Source organism: Cynoglossus semilaevis, chromosome 19 (genome assembly GCF_000523025.1).
Source record: "Cynoglossus semilaevis isolate Cse_v1.0 chromosome 19, Cse_v1.0, whole genome shotgun sequence".
NCBI lineage: Eukaryota > Metazoa > Chordata > Actinopteri > Pleuronectiformes > Cynoglossidae > Cynoglossus > Cynoglossus semilaevis.
The window spans coordinates 7,380,819-7,390,051 of record NC_024325.1 but is presented as its reverse complement, the minus strand read 5'-3'; the positions used below and the strand labels follow the sequence as shown (position 1 = coordinate 7,390,051).

Sequence of the window (9,233 nt, the reverse complement as noted above, 5' to 3'; positions counted from 1 at the left end):
GATGCGGCGCGGGGGTAGGGGGGTGGGGTGTAAAAAAAGGGGGGGGGGGGGGTGTTTGGGGTCACCTCTTCAGATGATGGCATCATGGGGTAGTTGAGGCACTGCCACTCCAGGCCTATGGTTGGAGTGACGCTGCATGTTGGACTGCAAATGGCCTAATGGAAAGAGACCTAGCATTTCACTGGATCTCCCTGGCCACCTTCTGGACCTTTGGCGATTACCGTGGCCGAACCTGCGGCTTGGCCTCACTGGCTGGCCCAACAACATAGCCGTTTGAGGCCAGAGTGGGTCCGTAAAGCTAGAGATGCTAGACTCCTGGAAAGGGATACAGGACCTGCGCCTCAGCGGGCGGGGCTTCCCGTAGACATGGGAGGCTGCGAAAAGGTCGGAACTAAAGGTGGAGCAGGGCAACGGTGAGCCCGCGGTCAAAGAGATGCGACCCTCCAGTGACGGTCCCAGCAGGCTGAGGCTGGTTCTGTCCGTGAACGAGTCTGTTCGGTCTTCGTAGCCAAGATCAGCGGGGGCTGAGCACTGCTGCAGAGGCCAACCACCACGACCCTTCCCCCCAATGTCCGCAGTGCTGCCTCCATCACCACCATCTCTTTCAACCCTGACTGTTTCTTCTTCCTCCTCCACCTCCTCTTCCTCCTCCTCCTCTACTTCACCCATTTCCTCTTCCTCCACTTCTTCTTCTACATGACCTTCCTCCTCGTCCTCGGTGCTGGTAGGTGGGGGAGAGCGAGGGTCTCTCAAGAAGACCACTACAACAGTGATATTATCACTAGAGCCCGCATCACGAGCAGAGGCCACCAGCTTATGGGCTACCATAGTAGTGTCTCCAGTGTTCTCCAGGAGGTGGTCGCTGACCACCCGCACTGCCTCATCTGGACTCACTGTGTCCCAGAACCCATCACAGGCCAGGATAAGGTAGTCTTCAGAGCCGTCCAGGTGGACAATAGTGCGGTCTGCGTCACCGCAGATGTAAGGTTTGTGCTCAGAGTCTCCTGTGAACGTGGGCAACACATTAGTCTGGTCTCCTCTCAGCTTCAACTTTGATCAGACATCAAGTCATGTTTTTTTTTACCTATTGCTCTGGATACAGACAAGCTGCCGTTAACCCTCCATGTGCCGAACCAGATCACACATCCTCCAAGAGCCTCAATTCTCTGTTTCTCGTCCTGCAGAAGCACAAAGTGGGAGTGGCATTATTCACCGTCTATAACCATAACGGTCACATGGTTGTAACAGTAAGTAATTGTTGGACTGTCTAATTCACTGTGGAAACATTTTGGCTTTGGATTGTGAAAAGTAAATAGTAGCAAAACATTGGAGTCATACTGCATAAATGTGGACATGGTTTTCTCACCTCTCTGTCTGGCTTATGTGGTTTCATCAGTTCCACAGCCTGACCTCTCCTGACCAGGATGACCTGGGAGTCTCCCAGCCAGGCTACGTGCAACGTCTGGCCCCGCAGGAACGTCACTACGCCTGTTGTGCCACATCGCAGGTTCTGCAAAATGTAGGTGTTTTTTTTCCCTCAGTTACTCAATTCACAGTGTAATGTTGTTAATGAGTCATTATTTTCTGCTATTGTCAGATGAAGAAAATCTGACAACACGGTCCTTGAACTCGCCTACTTTGTAAATATGTGAATACACTGAAGGGGTCGGTTATTGACGAGGCAGAATGAAGTATGTGCTTCCTCTTAAAGAGTGAACATGACAAACAGTGTCTTCGAGACGATGTCGTCTCAAAGTCATCAAACTGGAAAGAGGTCATGGTGTCGGGGCAGGAGAATTACCAGAGGGCTGTGGATGTGGACAGATGAGTGTGGGGGAGATATTTGGACTTGATATTTCTGGCACACCAATAAAGGACTCAGAAAAGCAAAGTGGGGCACAATACAGCAGATCTGCGTATTTTAACTGGAAAATGCTTTCTATATTTTACCACCATTTCACCTCCAAGCACTAGAAGAGAAAAAGGAAACTGAGGGAAAGATGTTTTTGTTTTTTGTTTTTTTACAGTGATGTTGTTGGAAAGTGTGGAATAAATTAAAGCTGTAATTTTGGAGAATCAGTTTGTGGCTGACTTGCTGTTCAGTGTCAGCTGAAGGTTGGGCAGAGTGTCTGTGGCAGACCGGGGGTTGGGGGTGGGTTCCATATTTAAGACAGGAGGCTGGAGAGTGTGCTCTAATTATTGGGGTATCATTCAGCCTCCCATGGAGGCAGGAGCAGTTTGGAATAATGTGTATCATGAGTATGAGTTCATCATCACAGATTATTGTTGAACACCGTTAACCTGGCATCACTCCTACATTATAAATGGATGTGTATTTTTCAGACGCGGTCACCTCTCTGGATGCTTTCTTGACAAAGCGCTCATCAGTCTGTTTGAAGGCTCTGCACAGAGCGTCGCCTACATCGTGGCTGTATGTTTCCTGATGAACCAGGTTAACGTGGAGGTGATTGGAAGCATAGATGGCAGCATCCACGCCACCATGGCCATCGAATACTGCAAAGAAAGCCTGTTCTTCCTGGTCCTGAGGCAGACAAGTTAGAAGTCAGTGAACGCCTCTTTAAACTATACAATTTCTGAGTGTTGACAGATGGTTAGTAAACAAGAGAACCTTGTGAGACTATGTATTTAATTTGGAAATGATGTGACAAGAAAACAGGAAATGTTCCCACACAGTCAGTCAGTTGTTGTTGTTGATGTATTTGTTGTTATATCCATGGTTACACTTCCTTAAATGCAGGCTGTGGGATCTACCTGAACGTTGAAGAGTGTGTTAAAGTCAGGGATGATAACATGTTTGTCCTCCATCTTGCGCCTCATGTTCTTGATGGCGTGTATGGAGGTTTCATAGTAGGGCAGAGGACGGCGACGGAAGGGAAGCTCCTTCATCCACAGGCAGCACATCTCAAAGAGTCTGTTGAACACCAGCCGGGCCAGCTTCACTGACTCCATCTCTACACAAACATGTACATTCACATATTATTATCAATACCATTAGTACGGATTTACAAATTGACAAAATGTAAAACTAAAATCTAAAATCTACTTGACAAACTTCCATACCAAGGCAATGTTGTACAATTAAAAAAGAAAAAACAGACGTGAACTAGAATCCCAGCCTCCATTGAAACTGAACTAGAACCATCATCAGGTACAACAGTCCACACTGCCTCTGTTGTCTGGTCGTCCAAATATGGCAGCATTTAAGTTTATAAAATAAAAGTAAAGTTTCCTCTCTTTGTCTCGCCCTCCACCTTCTTAAAGGACATGAACACTGAGGGTAACTGAACTGACTTCTCTGCCAGATCTGTTGGAAATGGATTGGACTTGTCATTGCATCTGGCATCAAGTAATACCCATAACACCTTGCAAAAATCCTGACGAAGAAAAACAACAACACAACAGTAGGATGTGACTAGCTGTTACACAACACAATTTTTACACAACTTTTTTTTTTCAGAAAGCACATAGTGAGAAAGCAAAGAGAGGAACAGTTTGAGTCGTGTCTGCTCAAAGTGTGAGTTACCGTCAAATGTACCACAAAACATTACAATAAAAAAAAAAAAAAAACAACACCCCCACAGGAAGTGAGGTGTATCGCCTCCTGTCCTCCAGACATGATGCTCTGAATTGTGTCCTAACTCCTGTATCAAAGTTTTGAATCAGACCATTGTTCCTCCGCACAGTCACCTCCACACTTTGATGTAATGTAATATGGAAAAAAAGTCACTTTGACCTCAAACCATTTAAAGCTGTGATGCAGCAGAACCTTGTCTCATCTGTGTCTTTGTCCTCCACAGGTGTGTGGACAAATCTGAGAACTGTGTGTAAGTTTAGTGTAATCCAAACAGTAATTGTTGGGTTTTTTTGGCTTCATTTTGTTTGATTTACAGATTTCATGTATACTGTTGGAGCCTCTAGTGGTCAAATACCACTTATTGCAGCTGTGTTGGGGAGAACTGGGACAAAGCCCTGGTGGTTTGCTGATGGTGTGTGTGTGGGAGGGGGATGATGTTAGAGAAAGAGAGGGCGAGAGAAAGAGGGAGACCTAATTTGCCTAAACCTCTGTGTGTGTGTGTGTGTGTGTGTGTGTGTGTCTCACGTGGTGGGTCAGCTCCATCTTCTGTGTTCCTGTTGAGGTGGTGGATGGAGAGGTCAGTCTGTAGGATACTGTCTGCTGTGGCTCTGGCCAGGGCTGCAGCCAGGGAGCATGGGCAGTTACTGCAGCCAAAAAACCCCAAAAAGACAGAGGACAAATATAAAAAATGTCAGAAATACAACTCATACAAAAATTTGGTTAGGAGAATTAAACAAATTATAGTGACATTTGAAATACTTTCGGTTTTATTTTTCCCAATGCTACGTTTTGCTTTCTTTTAACATTTTCTGAGTTAACATTGAGTCATCCCTAGCCTAGTTTGTAACATTTTTGCAAGCTTTTATCGGCTTCACCATTAAGTTATAGTTAAATCTCGACAAATATATATTTATATATTTTTTTTTTACGTTCGATAGCCCTGGTGAGGCTAGAAAGGGCATTAAAATAACTTTCATCAAAATGTAAGATAGTGATAGTGACAGATATTTCAGAGCTCTTTGACTCTAAAAAAAGATGAAGAGGAGGAAGAGGATGACATAGAGGAAGAAGTAGGTGGAGGAGTGGGAGGGGTCATTTGAAGGACAGAAGGCCTTCTGTTCATGAGTCACTGAAAGATAACTAGACTACCCCAGATGCAGGTAACCATGGTAACCCAACTACTGGATACTACCACATTTAAATGAAGATAAAAATAAAACTGAAATGAACCCATGTCAAATGGTGTTAACACTGTGTTTTTTTTCTGAATTTAGTGGTGAATGTCCGAGCCTCCATTTGTACTGTGTGAAGACGAAAATGAATACTATTACAGTATATGAATTAAATATAATTGATCATAAGAAGAAAAATGACCACACACTTCCACACCTCATGTCATAGAGTAGGAAAAGGAAGTTAAAACACAATGAAACGTTTTCATTATCTCCATGGCAACCATACAAACTGCAAATAACTTTGTGACGAATATTACACAGAAATAGTTCAAGGAACGACTCATTACCATCCGAACATGAGAGAAAATACATTCAGACGTTATGACACACTTTTCTCCAACTGTGACAAACACTTTTCAGAAAGAAGAAAGACCTATTTTTCACAGCTCAGTTGGCTTCTCCTAGTTGGAGGAGTTGATGACCTGCTAATTAACCTGCGTGTCTCATTTCAGCAAAACACGGTTTTCTTTTGTTTGAGTTCCCTTTTCTTCTCTCCTCCAGTTCCATCCTGCTGTGAGGGGCAGGAGAAGATCCAGGATGACACCTCCACACACCGACTCCCTGACACTCAGGTACAGAGAAATAGCAGCTCCATACGAGCAGGTATTTAGCTCCAAAACACTGATTTTCTCCGAGTCCTGACACCTGAACGCATGCATCTATGACAGAATTGTTCTTCCACTTGTTCTTTGAGTCACATTTGATTTTACTTCCTGTTTACAATGGCATACTACTTTATATAACACTTTATAAATACAAACAGTCCACTAACTCTAATGTACAAACATGAAAAAATATCATTTATTACCTGAAAATGAAGTATAGGACCTTGATTTTACTGCAAAACTAGGTCAAGGGCTACATGCAAGTGGAGTAGTTAGAGGATGACCCCTTAAGGCGGTAACCATAGAAACCTCCAGCGTAAACCTCTCCTTGGAAATGAGGTAGCTGTGCCGCGGGAAGATCACGTTCTACTTCTTGGAGCGCTGAGCACAAATTATGTAACGGTTCTAATTGAGAAGTAATTGCTTGAATTTAATGAATCAAATTATTACATCACAGAATGACTGTCTTTCTCTTCGACTCCCTGTCCCTCATGTTATTGGCATGTAATGTTCTTGTTTCATTCATTCATGACTGACTCGCCATGTTAACAGGCAGTAATTATATTAGACACAACTCGGTAAAATCTTCAGTAAAATCACAAAATCTTTGTTATTGTTTTGCATTATTGCATGAACAGTTAAAAGTATAAATACATACATTATTTATATTTAAACTGCTGGTTCAACAAATGTTATTCATTTATTCAAAGGTAACAGCGTCAAAATACAAAGTACTTGGTGTGTCGTAATATTTTCCAGACAATAATTAAAATAATTTTAATTCTAAAATACTGTTGGAATACTTTTAGAACTTTTACTGAATAAAATACTGTTGGAATACTTTTAGAACTGAATTTCCCAGTGTGGGATAAATAAAGTTGTATCTTATCTTATTCATGTACCAAGTAAAAGGATGCATAGTTTGATTTACAAATAATATTTTCACACATATTTGCAGTACAGAGGACTCTCACTGTTGTCACCACTGATCATATCTAAAATCTGATCTCAGCTCAGCTCAACTGAAGCCTTCAGTGCTAAAAGCACACGGCAGATTTAAAGATATACAGTTCTGTAGGTGGAGCAAACTGAAAATAAACACATGTGAGGTCTGCTAAAATTTTGTTGTTTAGATCAGGACATACAAATATGAGACTGTTTATTCCCTCTTGGACCCTGGGAAAATGAACAGACATCTCTTAGGAAGTTTAAAAAAAACCCCAGACATCTCACAGGAAGTTACATCAGGATGTGAGGAGCGTGCAGCGTCTTCACGTCAGCCGGTGTTTGTGTTTATCAGGAGAATTGCCTCCTTGAAATTTCCATTCACAGAAACTCACTTAACCCCAAATCTATCCTCACTCATTCCACCACTGTCAGCCCACTGGGGGGTGGATGCTGAGGCGAGGTGCTCTGATTGGCTGCAGGTAACATAGGAGAATGCGTGCTGAACCAATGGCAGCTTCTGGTTGCCTGTGCATCACAGTGAGGTCATGTGGAGCGGAGGAGGATTAAAGTAGAAGTTAATCTCTGTTTTCACATCACACTGCAGCAACATGACAGGCTCCACAGATGAGCAGCAGCAGCTCCACTGGTTGGATGTTGCTTTAAGTCTTGTCTTCTATGTCAGTTTGAATAAAAATAATCACCAATTCACTATAAAATGTACCAAAATAATCTGTATGTAGTAGTAGCCAGTCACACAAAAATACAAGGGATTTAAATGGATAAATATATTAAAAACATTTTCTGATTATTTTTAGTTAGCAATTTCAAATTGGTGTGATATATTTTTCCTCAGGCTATTTTCTGTTTACCCTTTTCAACCTGAGAAAGTGACAGAACCAGATGTCATTACCACTGCAGTCTAATGAATGCAGCTCAGGCATAAAGATAATATCAGGCAGGAAGTTTATTTTACTGTATGTTTATAATCAAGGTTGTAATTAGTGGAGGTGTTGAACTCTACTGTGCCGTAACAACATCAGTGTTTCCCGGCCCTTTTGTGGGTGTTTACAAGACAAAAAACTCAGATTCTTAGTCTGAGGTAATTTTTTAATTAAGTCTGATATATATTAAAAAAAGAGTTTACCTGAAGAAGAGCAGAAGATACTCTGCCTGATGTCACTCAGTAAAATTACAAATAACCATTTTGGTGATGTCTTACACCAAGATCAGACATCAGTTCATGAATTTAACAATATTCTATCTGCATTTAACAGCCCAGAAATCTGCTCAGCTGTCATCTTCACTGCATGTATTCATCGTCTCTGGAGTTTTCTTCTATTCCTGCTTCCTTTTTTTTTAATCCGATGCACTCATTATCTCTCCTCAACACATGTCAAAATGATCTCCACCTAGCCTGCCATACTCCATCGCCAAACTGCTCAACCTCTGATCTGCTTATTTCTAATCCTGTCCTTCGCGGTCACTACCAATTAATATCTCAGTATCTTTAACTTTGCCAGCTTCAGCTCCGCCGCCGGCCTTTATGACAGTGACACTGTCTGTAAACCTACATCACTACTGTCTTATCAACCTTGCCTTTTCAGTCTTCTGTCACACTTCACCACTGACTCCTCTCATCCTGCAAGCCGTTCGTCCTCTCTTCCTCTTTGGCCTTTGATGGACAAGATACAGCTTAAATGTTTTTTATTTGCATTATTTTTCCAGTGTGCGACTGTGACTCTATATTAGGGTTAGTGTTGAGGAAAGCTGTACGCTCAAGTCAGCAGTGATGATTGCCTTTTCCCATGGTTCCGACTGTGGCTGGGTGTTGCCTTTGTTCCCTCGTGTGCTCTTTGTTGCTGCTGAACTGTGATAAAAGCTCAGAGTGTGTGTGTGTGTGTGTGTGTGTTAGCCAGTGATTCACAAACGGTACCGTGTTTTTCTCTTCATTTTTTTTTTACCTTTGCCTCCTACAAGTGATTGTTGTTGTTTTTTTTCAAATGAGCTGAGAATTAGAGACAGACATAGCAGTGCAGAAGAAAGTGACTGACAGTCACCAATGTCAGTTGTCCTCCTGCCAAAGCAGCTCCCACTTCATTATGCTAAATATTGGCTGTTTCCTGTGCTGGTCTGAAGTGAGAGTGTACGTTCACAGGAAGTAACATGGTTCTGATAATATGTTCCTCTGTAGAGACCTGTTCCTTCGTACCAGACGGTCCTTATTCCTTATACGAAATGTTGGAGACAGAAAATCCTGAGCAAAGCCTCAGGCTATTTCTAGCTTCACACTGGCTATATTACTTTATCACTTCTTTCACGTTGTGGTCAAAAGAAATTTTGAATCACAGTGCAGTGTCTGCTACCACTGCTGTTATGTAAACAGAGTATTCTCAAGAGCCATAGCAGGGTTACATAACACAAAGAGACGCAGGTGAAAGGCTGAGTGTAAATCTTTAAATCTCACTGCTGTTCCTACCTGGACGTGGCTTTCTAATGACTTAGGTAAATGAATGTATCCTTCCTCAGTGTACACACACACACACACACACACACACACACTATTCTAGATGAGACTTTACATTTAGCCTAACCAGAACCTCATTACTAATTTTGACCAAATATTTCACAGTAGATAGTAGTACAGAAGTACCTTAGGCCCCAAAAATACAAAGTGGACTTAAACTGGAACCATAGTCTGACTTGGAGACTTGGGGTAAAACTTCAGGATCCCTGCCCTGTACCCTGCTTACCAACAGAACACACATCAGACTGAATCACAATGCATAAAGGGGATTTGAATAAATCTACATATACAGTATGACTGTGTGTATGTGAGCAGCTTACAGATAG

At 42.3% G+C, this 9,233-nt stretch overlaps 1 protein-coding gene and 1 long non-coding RNA gene across 2 annotated transcripts in view; one reads left to right on the top strand and one right to left on the bottom strand.

Annotated features, from left to right (window-relative positions):
- Positions 1-30: 30 nt before the first annotated feature.
- The window catches only part of ppm1e (protein phosphatase, Mg2+/Mn2+ dependent, 1E), a 22,582-nt gene continuing 13,379 nt past the window's right edge, over positions 31-9,233 (bottom strand). The window contains exons 3-8 of the mRNA XM_017041987.2: positions 4,121-4,239; positions 2,773-2,972; positions 2,354-2,542; positions 1,367-1,510; positions 1,085-1,178; positions 31-1,004 (exon numbers count right to left, since the gene is read on the bottom strand). Coding sequence (XP_016897476.1) covers positions 70-1,004; positions 1,085-1,178; positions 1,367-1,510; positions 2,354-2,542; positions 2,773-2,972; positions 4,121-4,239 — 1,681 coding nt within the window. The 3' untranslated portion in view covers positions 31-69. The remainder of the gene's footprint in view (positions 1,005-1,084; positions 1,179-1,366; positions 1,511-2,353; positions 2,543-2,772; positions 2,973-4,120; positions 4,240-9,233) is intronic.
- The window catches only part of LOC107990083 (uncharacterized), a 20,979-nt gene continuing 12,893 nt past the window's right edge, over positions 1,148-9,233 (top strand). The window contains exons 1-4 of the long non-coding RNA XR_001761655.2: positions 1,148-1,247; positions 1,397-1,519; positions 2,344-2,562; positions 5,332-5,402. This is a non-coding gene — a long non-coding RNA (uncharacterized LOC107990083). The remainder of the gene's footprint in view (positions 1,248-1,396; positions 1,520-2,343; positions 2,563-5,331; positions 5,403-9,233) is intronic.